Genomic DNA, 26,716 nt, shown 5'->3' on the forward strand with positions numbered 1-26,716 from the left:
GAGCCAGGGCAGAGCCACTCTGCTGGGATGAGCTTCCTTCCTCCTCTGTGTGCCTCTCCGGGTACATGAGAAGATTAGACCCTGAGCAGCTGCAGAATCAAAGTATCTGGTGAACCCCGTGTCTTTGACAGAGTCGGCCTGTAGTGGTCCAGTGGGCGGAGTGCATCCGCAAATCCACCTGAACTGTCTCCTCCTGACATGTTGGCAGTGCCATCTCTGTCAGTCCAAACAGTGGCCGCACGTAACCAGGGCAGGTTCTGTGCAGCGAGCTGTGCGGTCCAGAGAAGGGAGGAACATGGGAACTAGACTGTAGCTCCGATCTCCAAACCAAAACCTCTCATACACCCCGGAGGAGAAAAAAAAAGGGGAGCCTTCCAGTGCTTGAGCCTGGCATTATTGTCTGGCTGATCTTTAAAGCGTGCTAGTCTGCCTTTGGTTTTGATCACTCAAAGCAGTGTTTGGTGGCACGCGCACACTTACTTGGCGCCCACTTTTTTTATTTTTTATTTATTATTTTTTTATTTTTTATTCTTATTTTTATTTTTTTGTACTTGCTGCTACATGGAGGAGTCCTCTGGTATCTCCATGAGTCGGAATCAGGGCGCCTGGCAAGAAGTGCGAGCCGTCAGTCAGCATTGCAATAGCCGGTCTGAAGTCTGAAGACAAGGCCTCAAGGTGCAAGCGCTGAGGAAAGGTGGCGCAAGCTTTGCTCCTGGGTCCAATCACCTGTTACCCAGCAGGCTCAGAAGCTTGGGTCAAGAAAGAGCCGTCCTAAAGGCGGGGCGGTAAAGGGGGCGGGGCCGGGGCCGAGTCCACTCCGGGACTTTCGTGTGGGCGGGCAAAACCCGCCCTCCCGGCGCCATCTGTCGGCCTCGCGACCCGAGAGCGCAGTTTCTGCAAGGCGAGGCGCGCCATGATTGGCGAGGGCACACACTGATTGGCAGGCACTCCGACCGCTCAGCGGGCCGAGTCTCCGGGGCTGCTTCAGGAATGGACGGTGGCAGAAGCCCCGCCCAATCCCCGCCCCCTGCCCGGGGCCGCGCTGAATGCAGGTCCACCCGCTCCTCCGCCTTCTCTGCTGGCCGCTGCAATCTCCGCGGTTCCTGAGCAGCTTCGCGGCGGGCTGGGAGGCCCAGCACTGCGACTGGTGAGTGCTTCAGGGTTGTTGTGCCGTGGCCTTGGCCCTGGGAGCGCAGCAGCAGGGTGGGTTACGGAGCGCTGGGAGGCGCCGCTCTCCCGGCCTCAGTTTCCCCTGATGGGTGACCCGGCCCCAAGTCATCTCCGAGTTGCTAGATGTTGGAGGTCAGGACTCTCTTTGGTCCCAGGAGCCCGAGGCGACAACTGCCCCAACCGGGCCAGGTGTGCTCCGGCCGTGCGCCTCTCGCCCAGCCCCGGAGTCCCCGCACACACAAGAATCCCTCCCCACCCCCCCTGCGAGACCGAGCTGCGGATGGGACCGCGGCTTGGAGAGGCTGCCAACGCCCCAGAGCTGCCCCCACCATGCCCTACCTCCCTTGCCCCCTGCACAACGACGCTCAGGACCTGGTCCGTGGGGTGCGTGGGGGCTCAGCCCATCCAGGAGCCGTGTGGCTGTTCCGCTCTCTCTTAGGGGCCTCAGTGAAGGAGGCAGGACTGCGGGAACCCTTGGGACTTGCCTGTAGTGACCCACCCTAGTATGAACCGGCTGGCTGTGGTGTGCCCCTAGCTCTGGTATGCACCGCACCTTGAGAAACTTAGGTTCTGGTCAGATGACTGGAAGCCTTCTGGAAAATCTGACCCTGCCCTTTTGGGTGTGATGGAGCTGCGTCCTTTCACTGCATTTTGATAGTTGATGTTCTACCAGGGTCCAATAAACCAGCTTTTGGGTTTCTTGGAACTACCTCCCTGCTAGCAGCACCTTCCACCTCTCTCATGGACCCCTAGTCTCAGAGATAGAACTTTAAGTTTTCATTTGACACCGGGCCAGGACCACGCACCTAATGGACAGAGCTACTGAAGCTCTACCCACAGCAAGCAGGTTCAGCCTTTCCTCCCTCACCTTGGACAATGACCCCAGGTGGATGGCTGGGAGTTTCCCATCTCTGGGATGCATCACTCACCCAGAGCTGTGTCCTAAGTGCTTGAAACCCATGGGGATCACAGGGTTTACCTTCCCACTTTCCTTACCTGTTAACCTCTGTCTCTAAGATGTTGATCACACTCACGAGGACTTTTCATCTGACTAGGAATCTAGAGAGAGGTTCTTTTATCTTCTAATTCCTTCCTGCGTGCTCCTTGGACCTCCTCAGACACAGGCAGGATTGGGTGGAGATGCTGGTCACCTTCTTGCCCATGTGGAAGAGTGTGGGAAACATCCCAGTGCTAGCCTTCCCATGCCTGCAGAAGGTTGGGGCCTGGTCACGAGGAGACCTAGCTCAGTCTTGGCCCCAGAAACATCTACGCTGTATGACAGATGCCAGACACATCCCTGTCCCTGCCGGTGACACAGTGGCAATGGGTAGGGAGCACTGCTCCGTAAGGCACCCCTCCTTTCACCTCTCCAACGGTAGGAAGGGGACTAAAGCCCCCAGCCACATGCCAAGCCACTTTTGAGCCCCACTTCTTAGTCCCCCTACTTAGTCCAGTTACAACCTGCTCTTTCTTGGCTTTCTGTCTACCCCAATGCTTGCCCTGTTGCAGGCCCCTCACTCTGCCTGGGTAGCTCCTACCTCCTCCCTGGTCTTCCATGGCTCCAGACACCCTCAGTGGTTCTTACATTCCTCTGGTCTGTGGGATCAAGCTCGTCTCCTAGCCCAGCATTCTTTCTGGCCCCAGGGAACTGATGTCTTATCTAGTTGCCTCTCCCTCAAGGCATATGTACATCTAATGTTGAAAATCTCCTTTTCTCTTTTGATTGTCCTGAAGGCTCAGCCGGTCCTCTGCAAAGTCCTTAACCTGGCCTTTTCCATGGTTAAATGAGGGCTTCTCTGACCAGTCCCTCTTGGACTGTCTAACTAGATATCACCCTCCCTCCAAGACAGATGCTCAAAGATTAACACTGGAGCATCTTCTACTGGACAGGGAGGCTCAATGCCCAACATAAGGTAGACAGCCTAGCCCACCCTGCTGACCCCCACACAGCCAGCGCAGAGCAGGTGCCACACATGATAAGCTTGGTCGTCCACCATTGCAGCCCATACCCCTCCCAGTTCACACACACACACCCGTCCTCATGAACTTGTCGCATTGGGAGAGCTGGACTGTTCCTTGGTTTCGACTTAATACTCTGGGCAAAAATAGGCACCTGGGAGGCATCAAGGGCTTTGTGACCTTGTCTTGAGGGTCAGCCCTGTGCCAGAGGGCTGGGTCAGGCCAGGCCAGAGTAGACATCACAGGCCAGGGACTTGGTCACTGTTGGATTTTAAAGTAATTCTTCATTCTGACTCCCCAAATGTTCCACATTCCTTATAGAAAATTAAGGAAATATTTTTTTTTAAGTTAAAATAAAACCACCTATGTTCCTTAGCTAGAGATAGTAAGTATTGCCATGGGGGAAGGGGCATTTCTTCCATCTTTTTCTACAGATAAATTTGTTTTCATCCTAAACAGACCCAGGATGATTACCAAATCTGTTTTAAATACTCCCTGACAGTATTATGTTTTATTTTCTGCCTTTGAAACTAGCTGTGCTGTGGGGCCTGAGGACTTCATCACTGGGCTCTCTGGACACCAAAGCATTGCTTGGTGGGGAATGCTTTCTGTGAGTGGGTTCTGCATGTGTCTCTCATGAGTACCATGTGGAAATAGAAATGCTGGCTATCTCGACTTCTCGGGGCCTGTTACTGAGGGACTGAGAGAATGCACTGTGCCCTACAGAACAGGATGGAGTTAGCTTGGGAAGCTTAGAACCTTCTGGATAGAAGGCTCCATGTGTCCCTATAGCCCTGTCATGCAGCTATAGACCACAGTCATGCAGCCTCTCCAGGGTGGCCTTTCTGGGGATAGCCACTCCTTAGCCTAGCTCCTTGGTGCTGACATTTGTGTTTAGATGGGATAAAAATATGCCTTGGTGTTCACAGGGAAAGAATGCCAGCTACTTTGTGTTTTGGGATCTTACTCAATGATGGGTTCTAAGCTACTGCTCTGGCCACGGGGGAGCTGGGGCCAGAATTGGGTGATGAGGCTCTTGTTCCACAGCCAGGGATTTCCAGCCCTAGGGAGGGACTTGTCTAAGGTCATTCAGCCCTATCAGTCCCCAGTACCCTGAAGCCTGGCTGCCTCAGGCTTCAGCTTGCATTCACGAAGCCCTAGCCTATGCCTTGAGGTGCAGCCCTGTCTTTGGGGTTCACTGCAGCACTAGGCAGGCCCTTCCCTCAGTGTCAGATCTGATTCTGTGTGACTAACAACTCCAAGAAATTGCTTCAAATTAACAAGCTCTTTGACCTAAACTAGGCTTGGCCTTCGGCCCCAGAACCCGAAAATGAATTTCCCTACACCCAGCCTGCCTTACCAGATTTCTTAGCTTGAATAGTTTTGCTCTGACTGCAGTGTGCACGTGATAAGTTACCTAGAAGCGTTGTAGCCAGCCATAGCCTGTTTCTGTGACATTTCCTTCTAGAAGGTGTTTTTCACCTAAAGGAGAGCTTTTCACACTTAGGACTCGTGTGTGTGTGTGTGTGTGCGTGTGTGTGTGTGTGTGTGTGTGTGTGTGTGTGTGTGTTTATATGTATGTGTATGTGCTCATAAATACATGTGTATGTAGGAGGCCAGGGGTCAACCTCAGCTGTTATTTCTCAGTCACTGTCCACCCTGGTCTTTCAAAACAGGGTCTATCACTGGCCTGGAGCTTGCCAACGAGGCTAGGCTGGCTGGCCCGAAAGCCGTGTGGACCAGCCTGTTTCTGCCTCTGCATCACTGGGATTTACTGCATAAAGCTTTTGTTTTTACATTTGGGATTGGGAACTGAACTCCGATCCTTCTGCGTGGCAAGCATTTTTGCCAGTTTAGTTATCTCCCCAGTTCCCAGATAGAGGTTTTGTTTTGTTCTGTTTTACTTTATTTTTAGATGCCTCACATTATTTACAGGTGTCCCTCTCTTTCTCTATATCCCTTTGCACCCTGATGTACGTGTAGGGAAACTGAGGCAGAAGAGCTAAGCAGCCACTCCCCATGGTACCTGTGGTTATGAAATGGTGTCCTGTTGTCAAGAAGGTGCCCTCTTCCCCACCACAGAGAACAGGCTGGACAGAAGCCCTGAGAGCTGTTGTTTAGGGCCTCAGTAGAGGCATCTGGGAAACTGGCTAACATGTAGCCGGAGCTACAACTGAAGGCTGTGGGGCTTTGTGCTGGGCAGGGGTGGAAGGCTCCCAGAAGGAGGGCACAGCAGGGCACAAGCATGGAGTCAGCAGTTGCTTGGCACTATGGCTTGTCAGTGAAGGGACTTGGGAGAAAGGATAGAGAGGGTGCAAGGCCTCTTTCAGTAACACATTTGCTGAGGTTGGGGGAATCACAGGAGTGGATCTAAACCCAGCCTCGGCACCTCAAGCTGTTTAAACAGCTTGTCCTCCTTCCCGACCTCATTGCCTGGGTCTGGGCAATGGATGAGATCGAAGGCTGAAGGGTTTCTTCACCAGTGACCTGGGATGGTGCGTTCCGACCTGCTAGGCCTGGAGGAAACCACAGAAGGTTCGTGGGAGGATTGAGCAGCGCTTTTGCCTAAAAACAGGAGCTGCTGCCTTGTGTCTGTGGGGTCAGGGAGCCCCCTGTACCTTTAGTGAAAGTGGCAGGGGCAGGGAACCACCGGAGGCGGCAGCTTGCAGGTCACCTCTCTAGAGGCTGTGGTGACCTGAGTGGTAGCTCTGTGTGTGGAGAGCCCAACCCTTTGATATCTGCACTGCTGGCTGTGGTCCCCTCGGGTCTGTGGGCTCCTGGTGTGTGAAGCCCCCATCAATTCTCATACCCTTGTGGGTCTGTATGTCCCCGTGGATGTGTAGTTTCCCACTGGTCTGCATGCCCCCTTGGATCTGTATGCCCCCTTGGGGCTGCACATGTGGCTAGCTGACAAGGCACTGCCGTTCCCGGAAGCCTGCATCTGGGAGACAGCTCAGAGCCCTGTGTTGATTTCCAAGCAGATTCAAGAGGCTTGGCCATGCTTTTGGTTTTAAATGTCCCTGGGGAATGTTTTAAAATAAGGGCTCAAAAAAAGAGAAAAACATAAATAAGAAAGTAAACTGAATTAAGGACTCTGCCCTTGTGCAGGAGAATGCTAGATTGAAATCTGCTTTGCTCTGTGGACACAGCTCCCATCAATGGGACCTGTTTGTAGTTGTGGGTAGAATAAAAATGGAGGGGTCTGTGGTCAGCATGTAGGCTGGGGTCCATCCCTGGATTTTCCAGCAACATGGTGTACAGAACAGGGTGTCCATCTGTCGTGGAACTGCTTGGCTAGGCTCAGGGATAGATGCTGAGACCTGGTCCCTTGCAACTTAATCTTGGGTCCCTTGACCTCATAGTCACCCTGAGCATGGAACAATGTCCTAAGTTCTAGATAAGAATGTGGCTGCATGGAAAGGCACATGGCTGTTTAGGATCACATGGCTGGTAGCCCAGGCCAAGAGGTCAGGACCACTTTGAATCAGAATTCTATTTCCTCACCACCAGACTCCCCAGCCTATTTCCTTAAAAGGGACTAAGAGGACAGGTATGGTCTTGGCTTTGGGGAGGGTCATTTAGGAATCTGAGGAATGGTCTCCCCACACTCCCATGTGCATGGGTCCAGCAGTTTTAGGAGTCTGTGTCCTTTCAAGGCCCTTCTAGGCTTGGGAGCCTCCAGCGCATGCTGTTCTACGGTCTCTGATCTCCGCTTATGGCTCCCTCAATTATGATAACTGGTTATTTTCCAAGTTGCTAAGCAACACGCAAGGCCCTTTAGCTGACCGGTCAAGCCTTTTCTTCTGTGTTACGTACTGACTGTTCTCCACGCTCTCCTGGATGTTACTTCTCATATTGCTGCTGGCTCTTTATGATAAGCTTTAAGAGCTGGGGTGTGTGGTCCTGGTCTCCAGGGCTCTGCCAGAACTGCTTTTAAATCCCGATTCATCAGTTGTGCCTCCTACATCAACCTCATCACATAGGTTTAGTGTACCAGAGTGCTTGTTCTGCTTTCTTTTAAAGCTTTGTTTTTATTTTATATATATGAGAGTTTCGTTTGTGTGTATGCATGCATGCAGCACCCCACCTCCACCCCCACCCCAGAACTGAAGTTACAGACAGTCGTAATCGGCCATATCCGTGCTGAGAATTGAACCTAGCTCCTTCGGAAAAGCAGCCAGTGCTCTTAACCGCTGAGCTATCTCTCCAGCCCCAGTGTTCATTTGTTGAAGCTTCCATTAGAAATCAGTGTCTTAAAAAAAAAAAAAAAAAAGAAATCAGTGTCTTTACTGAAGTTTATTGTCTGCAGTTGCAGAATCAGAAGGCTGAAGTCAAGGTGTGTCCAGGCCATTCTCACCTCCCCATCTCCTGGGATGGCTGTGAGTCCTTGGTGTTTGTCCTCCTGAAGTTATCTTACTTCAGTCTCTGGTCCATGTCCATGTGGCGCCTGTGCCTTGCCTTTCTAAGGAACCCACCCATTGAACTTAGGACTAGCCTAAGCCTATGTGATCTCATTCGGACAGCTTCAGCGATTACGTCAGCAGAGAAGCGTTTTTCCAGCAAAAGCCATTTTCACAGATGCTGGGTGACACATGTAGGTCCCCGCGCATCCCCTTGGTCAGGCCCTATGTTCAGTGTACCACATATCCTACCTCTCAGTGTCATCGGCCTCATCCCCGTTTCTCAAATGAAGGCATAAGAGCCCAAAGTCAGCTGGCTTGTCCTGACAGGATGGGAACTCAAGGCCGCCCTGTGGGGTGGTCAAGTTAAATGAGATTGCAGAGCTTGGCAGCTTACACCCAGTTTCTTGTTTTACCAGCACGCTGGTTCAGGGGCTTTTGTGTGTGTCTAACCCTCCTCTCCGATTGCAGGCAAGATGGATTCAGGCACTCCACCTCCAAGCCCCTCTGGCCCACCTCCTCCAGCTGCACCACAGCCACAGGCCCGGGCCCGCCTCAATGCCACTGCCTCATTGGAACAAGACAAGATTGAAGGCCATGCTCCCAGACCTCAGGCTGGCCCCAGTGCTGGACCAAGTGCTGGGGAAGCAGCCACTGCAGAGCCTCGGGGGCCCCGTGCCAGCAGCCAAGAAGGAGTGGATAGAGCTGGTAAGGGGACGGAGCCAGGAAGTTCTGCAGTCCTCAGCCCTCAGCGACCTGGGGAAGCAGGGTGGGCACCAAGCCTGCTGATTCCTCCTTCTGATTCAGGTTCCTCCAGAAGCTCCTCAAGTTGGGGCTGCCGTATCCAAGGCGTGTGTAGATGTCAGCTGTCTGACTATCCCTTCAGTCAGCATCTTTCTCCTCTCGCCAGTGTAGCAGCTTCCTCTCTTACAGACGGACCACCCGGCTCAGAGATGCTCACAGTCAGATGCGCCGTCTGTGGCCCTGCTTGGGCCCCCGGCTCTCAGAATGGCTTGAGCGCTTATTGCCAGTCCTGTGTCTTACCTGTGGGTTGTCACCTGTTCTTCCCCGCTCCTCAAGGTCGTTCTGCATCCTTCAGTTTGGCCCTCAAGGTCTCCCACCTCCTCTTTGGCCACTGAGAACCTCTCTTCCCAGAATGCTCTGCTCACCTCACCTTTTGGGTTGCCATTTGCTCATGAGGTCTCCTACCTCTGGCTCTGTCCAGACTTGACCCATGGGAAGTAGTACATATTCTGTTGCATCCTAGCACCTGTGGGGCGTACACATACACACACACACGCTGGGAATAGAAGTTTCCAGAGAAAGATCCCCCTTATGTGTGTTGCAGTCTGATGTTCTCGTTGTAGTTTCTTGATTAAAATAAAAATATTTCTTTTGGGGAGTATTTAAGTTGACCTCATGCCTTCTGCTGGGTGAAAACTGAGCCTTGGGAATAGTTGCTGCCCAGGCCTCTGGCTTAGAAGTATCATGAGATGTGCTAGTAGTTTAACAATTATGGACTGACTGTGGGACTCTGTGCCTGGCAGTGGCTGGACTGTGTGATCACACTGACGGTTCTTGTCAGCCTCTGACCTCCCCAGATTCACATGTCCCTCTCCTTCTGTGTCAGACGGCAGATGTGTGTGTGTGTGTGTGTGTGTGTGTGTTTGTGTGTGTTTGTGTGTGTTTGTGTTTGTATAAAATGAGTGAGAAAAGAACCCCTGGAACACTGGCAGCAGAGGTTGGAGTCAGCAGAGCAGAGCAGGGTCAATCCTCTAGGGGACCTGGGGGGGCAGAGGACAGAGCACCGAGGACCATGTGTGGAGAGTGGACTTGGGCTATCATGACGCAGGAGGACAATGCTGCCTCTTGGTGGCAACTGACTAGCATTGACTCTGTCCCTGGATGCTGTGCACGAGGCCCATCCTCAACAGTCCTGTCACCCTGGCATTGGTGTGCACATTACACTTTGATTTGACACCATGTGCCCGTATGTGATATCATCCCCTGGACTTTTGCCATCCGAGATGACTGGTCACAGCGTGGGGCTGCACCTTTGGGTGAAGGTGCAAAATACTTCTCTCCACAGGCTGTAAAGAGGGGATGCCTATGTGGCCTCTGCTACTGCCAGACAGATGCTGAGATCACCCCCTTGCTATACATGACTGGGTTGGTGTGAGGCTCCTTTTGGTCCCTGGTGGTAGGTATAAGTGATGGGGTACCACCCCCAGTTCTGGTCAGTTTGTGTGGTCAACTTGTTTTAGTTGTTGGCGTTTTCTGTTTGCCCCTGAGAGTGGCCAGCAGCCCTCGGTGACCATTACAACCCATCAGTGTCCCCACCCAACCCCTGCTGAGTCCCTAGATTAGTGGTGCACACCCCCTGTGTCTACCACTTTCTGCCAGCCTGACCACAGATCAAGACCTGGATTTTCAGTGCCTGGCCCAAGGGAACCACCTCTCCTGGCTGCCTCCCTGGCAGAGCCGAAGGGGTTTCAGCCTGGTTGGCCAGAATAGAGGCTCCTGGGCAGCTAACATTGCCTGGCTAGTGTCACCCTCAGCACTGTCCTGTCCTTGAGCCCTTTGCTTTATGAATCTTCTTAAAAGATCACTGTGTTCCTCAGCTCTGCCTCCAAGGCAGGCAAAGGCCTGGCCCCAGATCCAATCCCAGTGCCAAATGCCACCCACCCCTTCTGTCTGATATCGTGTGACCATGGGGGCAGAGGACATGGCCGGAAAGCTGGGTTTCAATCTGGGTAACTGTAAAAAGCCCAGACCGTGGGTTTCAGACACCACCAGGAAGCAGGTGTCAGCTGTGTGTGCCGTGCCTGCAATGGCACTGGAGAGAGCCTGCCACGCGGGTCAGCACTCTGCACGTTCCAGCCCTTAACTTCAACACCCCTGTCCCTGGTCGCTGATGTGGGACAACAGGCTCCACCCTGCTGGCAGAAGCAGTGGGGCCTAGAGTTCCCAGGGAGAGGTCAGCTAATTAGCTAACATGACTGCACGTTTACTGAACATCTGTACCTCTTTAGTATCTCTTTAGGCCTCCTAAAAACATCAGCCCCTCCCCCATTACAGGCCTGGGGGTTGGCACTGTTGCCTGTCACCATTTCCTTTCTCAGGTGAGAAAGCAGATGAAAGAAAGAAAGAAAGAAAGAAAGAAAGAAGGAAGGAAGGAAGGAAGGAAGGAAGGAAGGAAGGAAGGAAGGGAGAAGAAAGAAAGAAAAGAAAGAAAGAGAGAGAGAGAAAGAAAGAAAAGAAAGAAAGAAAGAAAGAAAGAAAGAAAGAAAGAAAGAAAGAAAGAAAGAAAGAAAGAAGAAAGAAGTTGTGTAGACCAAGGGTCCCCAGCTGGGGTGGGAGAAGTGGGAGTTAGGAGCGATTTGATCTTGTGCTTACCCAGTAGGCCACCAGAGACTTGGGGGCCTAGGACAGAGGACACACTGCGTGCCTGGTAAATTGAGTCCATTGTGCCCAGGAGACCCTCACTGCCGCACAGTCTCCAAAGTGCATCAAGCCAGCTACCTCTCCCCCGAGTGGACCTGCCAGGCTTTGATGACAGAGGGTCCAAGGCTCACGACTGCCCTGTAGGACTCTTCCCAGGCCTGTGCGGTATGGTGATAAATGAGTGATTGTATCCCTGAGATAGAATCTCAGTGCTGAAGACTTTGGTCGTAGCCTCTGAGGGAACCCGCAGTTGTCTGTATACTCTTCAGGGCATCAGAAGTACACCTGTAGGGCTGCCTGGAGAAGGTATCATCTGAATTGCTTTTCAAAACCTGCCACATGCTGTTCCCCCAGACTTCCTTCTGGTCCACAGAACCTTTCTGGAACACTCACACTACTGGCCCTGGCAAGCCACCCGCCACATGACAAGTTGCTGCTGATGGTGTTCATGGCTGGACTCGGGTGCTCCTGAGACCAGACAGCAAAGGAGACCAGTGACGCGGGCTATCGGAACACCACAGGAAGTTATGAGGCTCTGGGGGAGCAATAGAAACATCTGAACGGTGTCCATTCTGAGTTTTGCCCCAGCAGAGCTTCGAGTCACATGTGAGTCATCTCCGGCTATACCCAGCCAGTCAGCAGAGGAGCAACAGACCTTTTTCATAGGTGTCCTGATCTTCAGGCCCAAGGGTCCTGTCACTGTGCTCAGCAGAAGCCCAGAACCCGGTTCTAGTGACCTAGGTAGCCTAGGTGACCTTGGGGACACAGTGGACACAGTGGGTGGGGAGGTATAGCCTGGTTCGCTGGAGCTATCTGCAAGCCTGCTCTTGTGCTCTCTGGTGGGTAGGGCTGAGTAGATGCCGGCTGCTCAGTGTTCACAGATGGGTTGGGTAAGTGGTGCTACCCTGGCCCTGTCAGAGCAAAATGCTGGCCTGCTGTAACAGGAGGAAGGAACGTAGGCTGTGGCTGTGTGGGTCTGCACTCCTGGCCTGGGTGCACCATGGGTCAGGCATGGGCCTCTGGGGTAGAGGCCATCTTGGTCCCAGCCTAGTTACAGCCCTTTCTCCTCATTCCTTTGGGCCTTTCAGGAGCCTCTGGGCCTTACAGGGCTTCTGGTAAAACCATGACCGTGTAGGTGTGTGGGGCCAGCATAGATGTGGGTGTTTGGTCACACGACTGAGCAATGCTCTGAGTCACATCATGTTGGTCATTTAGGAGGCAGCAAAAGCTCTTCCTCTTGACCTGGCCCATGTCCTTAAGTACACGCAGTGACCCGGTGCTATACACTGCCCTGTCATGAGGCCCCACTGATGCTCTCTGAGTCTTCTGGAAAGCTGGCAGCATGCCTCTGTTTGTTGCTTTCAACCTCTGGTTGCATTCCAAGCCTCTAATGTCAGCCTCTCCTGGAAGTCTCTCCAGGCAGGGCTGATGTCTCCCGGTCATCATGCCACCTGAGCTGACAACATGGCTGTCCTCACTGGCTCTCAGAGTGGGCTGTGACAAGGACAGGGGTCTCATCAGCTTGGTGCCTACAGCTCCTGGGCCCCATAACTGCTGGGTGAGTGATAGGGGCCAAATGCCTCAGCCTGTTCGAGCCACTGAACTACAGAGGTGGACGCTGCCACCTCTGTGCCTTCCCTAAGGCATGGCTAGCCAGAGGGGTGGAGTCCCTACTGTCCCAAATGTAGTGAAGAATGGCTTAGCCCAGAGTGATGCTGATTGCCCCACTCGGGGGACTCTCGATTATATGTGGAGGAGTGAGTATCCCCAGGTACCCGTGGAAGACTCCGTCAGCCCGGCTCTCCTCCATGGGAGAACCCTATCAGCCCAGGGTGCCCCAGCTGCCCTGTTTACTGTGGAGCCCCTCAGCCAGGTAGCCTTGACTGCCCCATGTGGAAAAACCCTGGAACACAGGATCCTCTGCTCTGGCCGCAGGGGTGATGGCCCTCGTGCCTTTGTCATTCTTCCCCCCCCCCCCCCGTCATGATGGATATCATGAGAGGGACAGAGAAACGCTGGAGGCCAAGGACCTAGGACCAATGAGGAGGAGGAAGTGGGGAGAGCGTGGCATGTTAGAGACAGGATGCTGGGTCAGTTTTATTGGTCACATGTTTATAATTGTGTTCTTTATAATAGTGTTTAACGTGCATTAGGAAGTTTAAGGAACCGTTAGGTGGAAAACGGCTCGGTGGTATATCAGGCTGCCTCCGGAAGTGCTTAGTGTGCAGTCAGGGCCGGTAGGGAAAGATGCCAGAGGCTGCCTGGTGTGGCTGAGTGTGGCCCCACTCCCGATGAGCAGGAGAGCCTCTCCTGTTTGCTGCTTTGCTCACAGCTGCGCCCTGTCAGCCTGATGCACTCATCCCTGTTTGTTCTGCGGTTACTGAGCTGTATGTACTGCTGGAAGCTGGGGCATGGAGACCAGTTAGACTCAGTGCAGCAGACCACACCGGTGCACTGCTGAGGGCCAGGACGGATGAAGGAGCTGGTGCCAGCAGAAAGGATGCTGTACCAGAGGGGCTTTCTTCCCCCAGACAGCCAGCGAAATACCAAGTTAGCATACCTTCTTCAGAGTGCATGAGGCCGGTGAGAGAGCACTAACTGAAGAGCTAGGCAGGTCCCTGCCAATGTGTTCACAGAGGAACATAGACATTAGGACAAAGGCACATATATGGGACTCAGTCCATGTCAGCAACAGGCTGTGAAGACAGTAGAAAACATTGGTGGGCATTTACTATATCATATACACTTTTCTTCCTTCCTTCCTTCCTTCTTTGTCTTTTCTTCCTTCCTTCCTTCCTTCCTTCCTTCCTTCCTTCCTTCCTTCCTTTCTTTCTTTCTTTCTTTCTTTCTTTCTTTCTGTGTAGGTGGCGTGTGGAATGGTGTGTGTGTGTGTGCGTGCACTGGGGTGTATTTGTGTATGTGTGTGTACAATGGGGTTTGTGTGTGTCCTTTGTGTGATTGTGCAAGTGCACACACAAGAGGCCTGAGGAAGGTTTTGGGTATCTTCCTCTATTGTTTGAACTCCCTTGAGGCAGGCTTTCTTTTTTGGCTAGACCGGCTTGGCTGGCTAGAAGGCTCCCAGGATCCATCTTCCTCCGGTCTCCAGTGCTGAGGTTTCTGGCATTCATAGTCACGATTGGCTTGTTCGTGTCTATGCTAAGGATTTAAACTCAAGTCCTCAAGCTTGCAGGGCAATTACTCAGAACTTACCCTCCGAAATGTCTGCCCAGTCCCTGGGCCACATGCCTTTAAAAGACTCTAGAGTAGCTTTTAGATTCTGGTGAGGCTGGACCCAGGAGTTCACATGCTGTCACTAGGAGGCGCCTCCTTCCTTTTCCTCCACTCACCACTCTGTTCTGCCTTCCTGTGTTGTCCTTTCAGGTGGGCTGTGTCCATAGGGGACCCTCCACAGAGTCGATCTGGCTTGAGAGGACGGCTGTTCTTCACAGACCGACATAGACTCTGTTGGCTTGACCGTGTCCATCCCTGAACCATGAACTTGTTGGGGATGGGAGGAGGCGCCATGTGGGCTTGCATGCACTTCCCTGCAGCCCTGGGCCAGGCTATTTCTATTGGAACATGATGAAATAGCAAGGGTAGAGCCTCCTAAATGGGGTTAGTGCCATTATAGAGTGGGTCCTGAAGATGAATGGGTCCCATCCCTATCATGAGAAGACAGGGCAAGGTGCCACCATGAACCAGGCCCTTCTGATACCAAACTCCTGGCACCATGAACTCAGACTCCTCAGCCTTCTAGAGCCCTAAACCATGAACTCCAGTTTGTAAGTTCCCAGCCTATAGCAGTCTTTGGGATTTCTCAGACTACAGCCCTGTGGGTAGAGTGGAGCTGAAATGTGACAGTGGGGCTCAGGTCTGTGCCCCACTCCCAAGTCCTCAACCCACAGAGATCCTAGTGGAAAACACCCCTGGTATAGAACTGGCTGCCACTGTTCCAGCTTGCTTCCAGTATCAGAAGGCAACCTGCTGCCTCCTAGGCCCCTTCTCTGTCACAGCCTCATCCTCCTGCCTCTTGCTGCAGTGTTAAAGTGAGAGTAGGTAGCGGGGCTCCTGAAGCCTGGTCCTGCCAACCTCCATCCCACTGACTGATAATAAGGTCTGGTTGTGTGATGTTCTGATTTCTTCTCATGTTCAAGGTCCCATGAAGGCAGATGTAGAGATCCCCTTTGAAGAAGTCCTGGAGAAAGCCAAGGCTGGAGACCCCAAAGCACAGACAGAGGTGAGGATCAGTGTCTGGGGAATCTTAGGACATAACCCCAGCACAATGGTCTTGGCCTGGTGCCCTGAAGCTCATGGAGGAGTGCTCTGGCCTCTTCTGCAGGGACAGGGAGCTAGCATGGCTATGCCAACCTCTATATTGGTTAGGTTTTGGTAGGTTTCCTCCCCCACCCCAGTACCTTCTTGGCTCACCATGTTCACCTATCTGCTCCTGCACATATCTTGTCTTTGGCATGCGCTTGTCCAGAGCACCCTTCCTCTGTTGCCCACCCGCACTCTTCCAGCGATCTGCAATGGACTTATTCCCTAAGGAGGGTCTGTCTCAGCTGAAGGCCTACCCTGCCCAGGGCATTGTAGGAAAGGAGAGTCAGGAGCAGAGAAGCTCAGGCAATATAAGCTTGCTGGGTGTCAGAGACCCAAGTACACAAGAAGGAGGAGAGAGAAGAGGCCAGAGACCTGATAGGCCAACTTTTCTGTTCTCATGATCTCCTGGCAGATGGGAATCAACAGTCCCAAATTGGGATGCAGCTGTGGCCAAGAAAGTTTTGTCTCCTCCTACCTGTCCTTCAGTACCATGCAAGCAGCCACCCCAGTGCAAGTTCCCTGCTATTTCTTATCCCAAGATCTAGAATGCCAGAGGACCCCACTCTACTTGTAGTCTCACTTCATCCTGTCCCATGGGAAGGTCACTGTGACTTCTGACTCCCATGTTTGTGGCTTAAATAAATGATTCCTGGAGTTTTCCACCCTAAAACCCTCAAAGAAGAGACAAAGTGTCTATTCAGGGATACCAGGAAATTTTTCTGTTTTTATCTGAGGGGCTGGTTGGTAGCTGTGCCTCTGGAGGCTAGGGAGCATCCCCAGAGCTGTGTTGGACTGTGAAGTCCTCCCTAGCCTGAAGTGGAGGCACATGGTGAGCTCTTGCCTGGCCTGTCTGTGTTCTTGGCCTCACTTTGCCCATCTGTAGAGTGGGAAGATTGGACTGAGTTAGTGAGCATTTTTGAATAGGGCCAGATAGTAAATATTTGGGGCTCTACAATCTGTCTAAACTGATCAAAATTTCCATGAAAAAACTGAAAACCTGTCATGCCAACATGTAAGCAAGCAGCCAAGGTTGTGTTCCAGGAGATCTGTCAGGGCTGGCAAGATGGTTCAGCAGGTAAAAGTTCTTCTGCCAAGCCTGGTGACCTAAGTTCAAGTCCCAGAACCTGTATGTTAGAAGCAGAGAACTGAATCCCATGAGTTGTTCACTGAATAAGTAAATGTAATCATTTTTATAAAAATAGTTTTATTTTAACGATAAGTAGTAATCTGGACTGAGGCCAGAGCTTCCCCTGGCTGCCTTTCTTCGGCATGAGCTGTTTGAGAAGCAGCAACTGGATTCATCCTTTCTAGTTTTCTGACCATAACGAGGTTCTAGCACCCAGGAGGCAAGAGCGAGGGAAGGACCTAAGCACAACGTAGGGCCCACGAGTCTGTCATAGAAAGTTCCACACCTGTGAGGAGAACAGGGTCCCGGAAGCAGGAGGATGATAATATCTCTGCTCTCAGGTGGGCAAACACTACCTACGTCTTGCCAGTGACGCGGACGAAGAACTCAACAGCTGCTCAGCCGTGGCCTGGCTAATCCTGGCAGCCAAGCAGGGCAGGCGGGAGGCTGTGAAGCTGCTGAGGCGGTGCCTCGCTGACCGGAAAGGTGAGGCTGTGTGGGCCCTCCAGCAGCTACCCACAGAGCATCGGTTTGCAGTGCTGACCATGCCATTGGGAAGGGAAAAGTCTTTTTGGTTGCCTCCTCGCCCTGCCAGATACGTCACATGCCAGGCCAATTCCATGTCCGTTGTCCTTGTGCTTGGTGTCCGCAGATAGTAATTAATTAGGTCTCACGTCCCTTCTGGGTTCTAGTCCAAATCACAAAGTAAATCTTAGAGTCAGAGGGAAAGCAGCTGTCCCAAGTGTCCTGGAGTATGAGTGTCCTGCAGGCTCCACCTCACAGGAAGAGGTGATTTTACACAGTTTTTGCTGTTGTTGTGTATTTTGATATTCATTTACTTATTTTTAATTATAAATGTTTAGGTTTGCTGTATAAAAGTTGCAATATACAGAAGCCACAGGGATACAAATTACTCATAACCCAAAGCTCAGGGAAGCACTCTCTGTCCTTTCTTTAATTCTGCTACATATCCTAGTGTTTTCAAAGTTACATTCAGCGTATGGAATTTCTTCTCTTTGACAACTGGACTGGTGGTTTGGGGAAGGAAAAAACAAAACAAAAAGAATGGTTTTCCCATTAACTTCTGTCAGCCAGGGTGTCTCAGCCTGACTGCCCAGGCCACAGCAGGTGGACTATACTAGAGCTGGCCAGGGTAAGGGAGCCAGGGGTGCCCGGGCTGCCTGAGAGCAGGGACAGGGACACAGCCCTGGAGGGTAGGAAGGGAAGGCAGCATAGGCTCACCTGGCCGGCCCTGCCCTGCCCTGCCCTGCCCTGCCCTGCCCTGCCCTGCCCTGCATTCCTGCCCCAAGATTCCTAGGCAGAAAAAGTCCAGTCCTCCTGAGAGAGACATGATGTGGTTTTTGCCTCTGCTGCCCATGTTTCTGTTCACCTCATTCCCCTGGGCCATCTGGCATTCTTTCTTTGTTCTGTATGGAAGACCCCAAGTTCCCAGCTGCCCTGGGAAGGGCCTCAGCCCAGGAAGCACTGTGGGCACAGAGATGCCCCTTTCCTGCCACACTCATTAGTAATTGCAGCGACTCTGACCCACATTCCAGGCAGCGGCTTATTCCTCTTCAGACCCATGGCTTGGGCCTACAGCACCTTGCTTTGTACTTTGTCTTCACCGTAGTACCTGCTGATGAGGGTCCCCCAAGGATGAGGTGTGAGAGGGAACACACCAGGAAGGGCTGGCATTGCTGTATTCCAGTGGACACTTAGGTATTGCCAGACCAGCCTGGAGCATGAATGTTGTCAGGGATTGGCTCAGATGTGGGCAGGTATCCCCTCTACCCTGAGCCAAAGAAGCCAGTCAGGCTTCCTTCATGTCCCTGGGCCCAGCCTCCTGGGAGTGTCCCCGGGAGCTGCTGTGAGGCATGGGTTTGCCTAATGCCTCTGTCCATCAGGCATCACTTCTGAGAATGAGGCCGAGGTGAAGGCACTGTCCTCCGAGACTGACCTGGAGAGGGCTGTGCGCAAGGCTGCCCTGGTCATGTACTGGAAACTCAACCCCAAGAAGAAGAAGCAGGTGGCCGTGTCTGAGCTGCTGGAGAACGTCGGACAGGTCAATGAGCAGGGTAGGCCAGCCATATCCCCAATGACCAGCCTTCCTTTGCCTTCCCTGTGGGGGTTGGGACCCCATGGTTGGGAGGTGCCTGGCATGTTGGCAAGACTGTAAATGCCATTTATTGTTTATGTGTGCTGGGTTGCCTCTGGTTCCAGGACCAGAGATACAGGGAGGGACAGAAGCCTTGTCCCCAACCCCAGGGGACTGATAGTATATGATATTGGCTAAAGATGGTCAAGGGCAGGCAGTACCAGCCAAAGAGGGGAAGGGTGGATGTGTTCATCACTGAGTATGCTGGTCCTCCGTGTAAAGGCTCAGAGGTGGCTGCCCAGGTTTATGGCCCTTGCATATGATGAGACCCCCAAGCCCTGAGAACCCTGAGCACAGTGATAGCCCAGGATCCTGAGGACCCATGCTTAGTGGGCTACGGGGCATGAAGAGACAATTCAGCAGCCCCAGCTTCCAATCCTCTCTGATCCTGCAGATGGAGGGGCACAGCCAGGTCCAGTCCCCAAGTCCCTGCAGAAGCAGAGGCGCATGCTGGAGCGCCTAGTCAGCAGCGAATGTGAGTATGTACATGCTGCTCCGCCATCCTACTATCTACTTCCTGTACACCACCCAGCACATCATCCAGTCTCTCCTGTGTGTCTAGCCTGGGCCCCCTCCCGGAGTCTCGTACTTAAGTGGACTTACATTCGGTCCCTTTGGGTGACAGTATTTTGGTCTCTGGGACCTGAGCTTTGTACACTGGGAGCACAGGCTGCAGTGGGAAACAGACCTACTGTGTGACAGTCCTCACTAGGTGAGGGCTGGAGGCGGGGCTTATGCCTGAGTGAGCTGAAAGGTCAATGAGGGAGACAGCTCTATAAACAGGAAGGAGGTGGGACCGTGGGAGTTATGTGGGAAGTTTTCCAGTGTGGGCACTTATATTGAGGCAGAAGGAGAATGTTAGAGCTTCTGTGTGGGATGGGGGAGAGGCTGGGGCACAAGGAGCTGGAGGTACCCTTGGAATGTCTGGGGCCAGAGAAGTAAAATGTACCATATGACAGCCAGCCCAGTGGCACATGCCTGTAATCCTAGCGTTTCAGGAGGCAGAAGCAGGCAGATCTCTGTGAGTTCACAACCAGCCTGATCTACAAAGTGAGTCCAAGGCAGAGAAAGCTACATAGGGTAGAATCTGTGGTTCAGGGGCCCCAGGCTCCCATCCTGGAGAAGATGGACAGGTGGGAGAGGGGGCTTAGGGCTTCTCAGTACTGATAGGAGAGCTGAGTCCAGAGCTGAGACAGGAGTTCACAGTAGTTGTGACTCATCATATTAATTCATGAGTGCATCCTCTCCAAGCTTAGCCCAGCAAGAGCTTCCAATACGGCCATGGCTCTTGATGACTCTCTGCCAGTATCTAGCATTTGCCTTCCTTGAAGGCTAGGACATGCTAGTTTGACACATGCTAGTTTCTTTTATCTGTCCTTGGCATGCCCCAGCTTAGAAAAGCATCCGGTGCACAGCAGGCTCTTGGCAGACACAGGTGGGGCAGAGAGATTTTCAGACACACCGTGGGCCCTCAGGGGATCCTGGTGGGAGCGGGGACAAAAGGCAGACTTATATTGGCCTTCTATAAATCCCGTGAGATGAGAGCTTGGCGGGCACATGGTAGGTCTTGTTTGATGGAAGAGTTGTTGAGTGTGTAGTAGGTCCTTTTGGAGTCATGATGGATTGGAGTCAGAGAGTAGCAGGCCCCCAGATCCTGTTGTATGGAGGGCTAGGTGGTGGCTGGCCTGGGCCAGCTAGTCCCCAGCATCTTGAGGTCCTGCACGGTGGAAAGGTGAGAAGGACATCACAGAGTGTCAGGGATGCAGCTGATTGAAGGCCTAGCCATGGGGCTTGGCTTAAGGAGTCAGGTGGACTTCAGCCATTAAAGACTAGAAGGGCCAGTCACCTCACATACGTAGCATGTCACGTATGTCAGAGGCAGCAGTGGGAAATAACAGTTGGCAAACTCCCTGCTTCCTCCACACCCAACAGGTTCTTTTCTGTGTCCTTGCTCAAGGAATGGTCCTGTGGCTAAACCCAGCTTGGCCCCAAGTTGCCTTTCTGCATCATCTGTGTATCAGGGTCACAGTCGGGGCACAGTTTGGAGAACCTGCTAATTTTTTTCCCCTTGTGCTTCAGCCAAGAACTACATTGCTCTTGATGACTTTGTGGAGCTCACCAAGAAGTACGCCAAGGGCATCATCCCCACCAACCTGTTCCTGCAGGATGAAGATGAAGACGAGGATGAGCTGGCAGGAAAAAGCCCCGAGGACCTGCCGCTTCGCCAGAAGGTAATTGGCTCCTGCCTGGCACCCAGGCCGTCTCCCAGGAGCTGCATGGCAGAGGTCCTTGGCTTCCCAGACACACCTGGATCTGGGTCACTGTCCCTTGGGTCATCTGAAGTTCCTGTGTGAGGAGGTGTCCTCAGGAGGAGACCCAGAAAGCAGAGTCAGGGGCATGCCAGTATGCTGAGTGATAGAGTCATAGCTTTCAGATGTGCATGGGCAGCAGGCCAAGGCTTGCTTTCATTTAGACTCACTATGTAGTGATGTTGTCTGTGAACCAGGATAGAGGCCACTTTCTAAATATGCCTTCCTCCAAACCCAGTGCTAGGGTCTGTGGGCCAGCTGAGCCATGGGCCTGGTCACTGAATCTACCAATACAGGGACAGTAAGGGTCAGCTGGGAGGGCAGACACTGGAGGGAGACAAGAATAGGAGGGACACAGAAATGTACCCTGCTTTGACAAGTCTCCACATTGTTGTTGGAACTAAGTGCAGACATAGGGTATGGTCGTAGGACTACTGCAGAGCTGCCCCAGGTCAGCTAATGAAGCTGGGTCAGGTGTATCCATACCTCAATCCACAGGAATGCGAGCATCACTGTGCACTGGGCAGTTTGACCAAGGTCAGGGCTTCGGCACACCATGGCTGCAAAGCTAAGGCCAAGGGACCTTCAGTAGAGGAATTGTTATGTAGCATATAGATATGCATGCCTCAGTTCCAATGTTTATGACTAAGGAGAGATGAACCATACACGAATAAGATTGGGGCAAACTGGTCAAAATGGGGACAGCAGCAAGAGATGGCTTAGTTGGGTCCACCGGCATGAAGTGGCTCAAAAGCCTCCACAGGGAGCTGGAGTGTGGACTAGCCGCCATAGGGGATGGGATGGGGAGACAGGGCAGAAATAAGAGAGAAAGTCGGGAGCAGTTCATAACACCCCAGAAAGGGAAAACCCATGTGTGAGCCATGTCCACAGGTGGTTGACAAATAAAGCGTCACTCTTGCCCCTGAGGACAGGTACTGGTCCAGAGCAGAAAGGACTGTTACTCGGAGAAGCGTGGCACACAGGCTTATGGCTGTACAGAAAGTCCATCCAGAGCTGGACTAGACTGAGCATGTTCACAGACAGGATTCCCAGATACTGCTCCTACCAGGAGAGGGGGAAGCCAGGGTGATGTGGTTCTTGGCAAAGAGGAGCCTCACCCCCATAACACACTCTTGCTGGTGAGGGTCAAGGCAGAATGGATGAGTTGGAGAAGACCCCAGGCCAGAGCTTTCCAGTTTGCACTGTGTTGCCTCCTTCCGCACTGCTTCGGGAATTAAGGAAACTGAGGCTCAGACAGTTGATATCCATTCACTGAAAAGGGACACAATCCTTGTTCGGCAGCCCAGTGCTGTTGTGTTTTTGTTTTGTTTTGTTTTGTTTTGTTTTGTTGTTTTTGGTTATTTTGCTTTTTTGGTTTTTTGAAACATGGTTTCTCTGTGTAGCCCTGGCTATCCTGAAACTTCCTCTATAGACCAGGCTGGCCTCAAACTCAGAGCTTCTCCTGTGCCTGCCTCCCAAGTGCTGGGATTAAAGGTGTGTGCCACCGCCACCCAGCATGCTGTTGTACTGTGAAGCAGGAGGCCTGAGGGAAGATGAGCTAGGAGCCCATGTGGCTTCCCCGAGATAAAGCAGGCATGTGCAAGTCCCTAATCACCCTAGCAGAAGGTTGGGTGCCTTAATTAGTGTCTTATTGCTGTGAAGGACACCATGACCAAGGCAACTTATAACAGAAAGCATTTAATTGGGGGCTTGCTTACAATTTCAGAGTGGTAGTCCAGTCCTTCCATGGCGGCAGGCAGGCATGGCTCCAGAGCAGAGCATCAGCTGAGAGTTCGCATCCTGATATGCAGAAAGTCGCAGGCATAGAAAGAGAGCGAGACTAGGCCTGTTGTGGGCTTCCAAAACCTTAAAGCCCACCTCCAGCTTCACACCTTCTAATCCTTCCCAAACAGAACCAAACATTCAAATATGTGAGCCTCTGGGGGCCATTCTCATTCGAAACACCACAGTGGGAAGCTCAGGATAGAAGCACAGGGCTTGGAAGAAGACAGGTCTCTAGGGACTGAGGAGTGTGAGGAGCATTTCAGTCAGGGAGGTGCTCCTGGTGGATGGATCTGATAGGACAAGGCCCACCGGTGGAAAAACATGGGGTCAGGTGTTCACCTTGCACAGAACCCGAGAACTAGAGGGAGTCCATGTTAGATGGCCAGGGGTTTCTTGTCCCAGTTTGTTTCAACTCTCTGCCTCTCTCTAGGTGATGAAGTACCCCTTACACGCCATCATGGAGATCAAAGAGTACCTGATTGACATGGCCTCCAAGGCAGGCATGCATTGGCTGTCCACCATCGTGCCCACACATCACATCAACGCCCTCATCTTCTTCTTCATCATCAGCAACCTGACCATCGACTTCTTCGCCTTCTTCATCCCCCTGGTGGTTTTTTACCTGTCCTTCGTGTCCATGGTCATCTGCACCCTCAAGGTGTTCCAGGACAGCAAGGCCTGGGAGAACTTCCGCACTCTCACTGACCTGTTGCTGCGCTTCGAGCCCAACCTGGACGTGGAGCAGGCGGAAGTCAACTTCGGCTGGAACCACCTGGAGCCCTATGTCCACTTCTTGCTCTCCGTCGTCTTCGTCATCTTCTCCTTCCCCCTGGCCAGCAAGGACTGCATCCCCTGCTCGGAGCTGGCTGTCATCTCCGCCTTCTTCACAGTGACCAGCTACATGAGCCTAAGCAGCTCTGCTGAACCCTATACCAGGCGGGCCCTGATCACCGAGGTGACTGCTGGGTTGCTGTCCCTTCTGCCCACCATACCTGTGGACTGGCGCTTCCTGAAGGCGCTCGGCCAGACATTCTATACCGTGCCCATCGGCCACTTCATCGTCCTCAATGTGAGCCTCCCCTGCCTGCTCTATGTCTACCTCTTCTACCTCTTCTTCCGCATGGCCCAGCTGAGGAACTTCAAGGGCACTTACTGCTACCTGGTGCCCTACCTGGTATGCTTCATGTGGTGTGAGCTGTCCGTGGTCATTCTGCAACAGGCCACCGGCCTGGGCCTGGTCCGCGCCTCCATCGGCTACTTCCTCTTCCTCTTTGCCCTCCCCGTCTTGGTGGCTGGCCTTGCCCTTATGGGGGTGGTGCAGTTCGCCCGATGGTTCCTGTCACTGGACCTCACCAAGATCACGGTCACCACGGTGATCTGCGGCTTGCCCCTGCTATTCCGTTGGTGGACCAAGGCCAACTTTTCCTTGGTGGGGATGGTCAAGTCCCTGACGCGGAGTTCCATGGTGAAGCTCATTCTGGTGTGGCTCACGGCCATCCTGCTCTTTTGCTGGTTCTATGTGTACCGGTCGGAAGGCATGAAGGTCTACAATTCCACACTCACCTGGCAGCAATACGGCTTCCTGTGTGGGCCACGGGCCTGGAAGGAGACCAACATGGCACGGACCCAGATCCTGTGCAGCCACCTGGAGGGCCACAGGGTCACATGGACAGGCCGCTTCAAGTACGTCCGGGTGACCGATATTGACAACAGCGCCGAGTCGGCCATCAACATGCTCCCGTTCTTCCTGGGCGACTGGATGCGTTGCCTCTACGGCGAGGCCTACCCGTCCTGCAGCTCCGGCAACACGGCCACGGCCGAGGAGGAGCTCTGCCGCCTCAAGCAGTTGGCCAAGCACCCCTGCCACATCAAGAAGTTTGACCGCTACAAGTTTGAGATCACGGTGGGCATGCCGTTTGGCACCAATGGCAACCGGGGCCATGAAGAAGATGACATCACCAAGGACATCGTCCTCCGGGCCAGCAGCGAGTTCAAGGATGTGCTGCTGAATCTGCGCCAGGGCAGCCTCATTGAGTTCAGCACCATCCTGGAGGGCCGCCTGGGGAGCAAGTGGCCCGTCTTTGAGCTCAAGGCCATCAGCTGCCTCAATTGCATGGCGCAGCTGTCCCCGGCCCGGAGGCACGTAAAGATAGAACAGGACTGGCGCAGCACGGTGCATGGCGCCCTCAAGTTTGCCTTCGACTTCTTCTTCTTCCCATTCCTGTCTGCCGCCTGAGGAGTGTCCGCCACTGAGGGAGGCTTCAGCATGTGCCGCTGTGAGGCCCTCCCCATGTGGCTCCCCAGCCAGCCAGAACAGCTCTGTGTCTGGTGTGTGTGTGTGTGTGTGTGTGTGTGTGTGTGTGTGTGGTCTGCTTTCATGTGTGGAGATCCCATGAGATCCCAGGCTCAATGCTCGCCTGTAGACTGCAGCTCCTGCTGGAGGGTGCCTCTCTTTAGCACTGTCCACTTTGAATGCTGAGTGTCACAGGAAATTGCATGCTATCTTCACTCACAGTCCTGCCCTTTCCCCACAAAGCTGGAGCTCCAGGCCTGGCCCCAAAGACCCTCTCTCACGAAGAGCACTTTACAGATGTGAATCTCCCTTTCCAGCACTTCAGGCCTCCCTGCCTTCCTTACTTTGTGTTGGATTTGTTTTTCAAAGAACCAACGATGTGTCTCCATAGAATTCATGGTAGTTATTTATTTGGTTGCTGCTAAGCCGTGAAAGTGGTTCACCTTCCTGAACTATCCCCAGTGGTCACATCCCGCCTGGCTTCCTGCCTGGGTGTAGCATGTCTAAACTTGGGCTCTGAGCACTACAGCCTGCCTTGGAGCTCTCCTATCTCTAGGGGTGGTAGGGAGTTTGTGGGGGTCTTTTCTGAGTACCCCAGGACTTGGGAAACATTGCAAGAGAGTCCCTTTCAGTACACAGGCAAGCTAGGCCATGTACAGTATGGCAGAGCCAAAAGCAAAATTCCAAGGCAGCCGAAATAAAAAGGTTTGAAACCTACAGCGCTTCCTTCTGATCTGTTTATAGGGAGGCTCGTCCGGTGTGTGTGTGTGTGTGTGTGTGTGTGTGTGTGTGTGTGTGTGAGCATCAGTAGATGTATGAACCCAGATTGAGTGAAAAAGTGCCACTTGATGTCCACACAAGTTGACCCCAACTGCTGCATAGCAGGTGTGAGGGTCTCCAAGGTCTTAGCCCAAACCTCAGGCACCCGGTACCAGCACATGGGTATCAGCCCAGCTGTTGACTCTGGCTTGTGGGTGAAAAGTGTTTTGTGGCAATGGTTGTTGAAACCCAGGTCACTGAGAAGATCTTCTGCATGATTCATGGTTTGGTGTCTGCACTTCTGTATCCAGTCATGCATTGTAGGTAATTCCACAGGGGCATAATCAGAATTTGCCATGGATGAGTTGGGGTGCTAGTTTCATTTCTGTTGCTGTGGCAAACGCCATGACCGAAAGCCACTTAGGGAAGGAAGGGGGGTTCTTAGCTTAGATCTGCAGGTCATAATTCATCATTGAGGACCTCGTAGCCAAGGACAGCAGGAACCATGGAGGAATTGTTCATGGTGGCTCACTCTGTCTCACTCCCAGACCCAGCACCACTTGCTAGGGAATGGTTCCGCCCACCATGGGCTGTTCTCTGCTCTATCTATTAACAGGATAAACCCCACAGGCATGCCCACAGACCACTCTGATCTGGGCAATCACTCAGTTGAGACTCCCTTCTCAGGTGACTCAAAAGCATGTGCTAAGTTGATAGTTAAAGCTGACTAGGACAGGCTCTGTGTAGGCATGTGCCCCTCTTTGTCATCATGTTGCATTTAACTTAATAGGGTCTCATTTATGTGTATGTAGCTGGGGATGGCCTGAAATCCACTGTGTAGCGTAGGCTGGCCTCGAACTCAGTGATCCTGCCACCTCAAACCTCCCAAGTCCTGAGATGACAAGGGTGAGTCACCAAGTTGCCGTTTGATTTGCATCCTGAAGGTGAGGACTGCCTGCCTCTGTGTGTGAGAGAGACGAGAACGAGAGGTCTGGT

General features: G+C 52.8%; 1 protein-coding gene across 1 annotated transcript; it reads left to right on the forward strand.

Annotated features, from left to right (window-relative positions):
- Positions 1–993: 993 nt before the first annotated feature.
- Wfs1 (wolframin ER transmembrane glycoprotein) lies at positions 994–25,678 on the forward strand. The gene is made up of 8 exons (XM_021630662.2): positions 994–1,147; positions 8,001–8,237; positions 15,128–15,210; positions 16,761–16,905; positions 18,324–18,494; positions 18,969–19,049; positions 20,654–20,805; positions 23,099–25,678. The coding sequence occupies exons 2-8, from the start codon at positions 8,006–8,008 to the stop codon at positions 24,902–24,904; spliced, it is 2,670 nt and encodes an 889-aa protein (XP_021486337.1). The 5' UTR covers positions 994–1,147; positions 8,001–8,005; the 3' UTR covers positions 24,905–25,678.
- The last annotated feature ends 1,038 nt before the right edge of the window (positions 25,679–26,716 follow it).

The sequence above is a fragment of the Meriones unguiculatus genome, chromosome 12, assembly GCF_030254825.1.
Source record: "Meriones unguiculatus strain TT.TT164.6M chromosome 12, Bangor_MerUng_6.1, whole genome shotgun sequence".
Taxonomy (NCBI): domain Eukaryota; kingdom Metazoa; phylum Chordata; class Mammalia; order Rodentia; family Muridae; genus Meriones; species Meriones unguiculatus.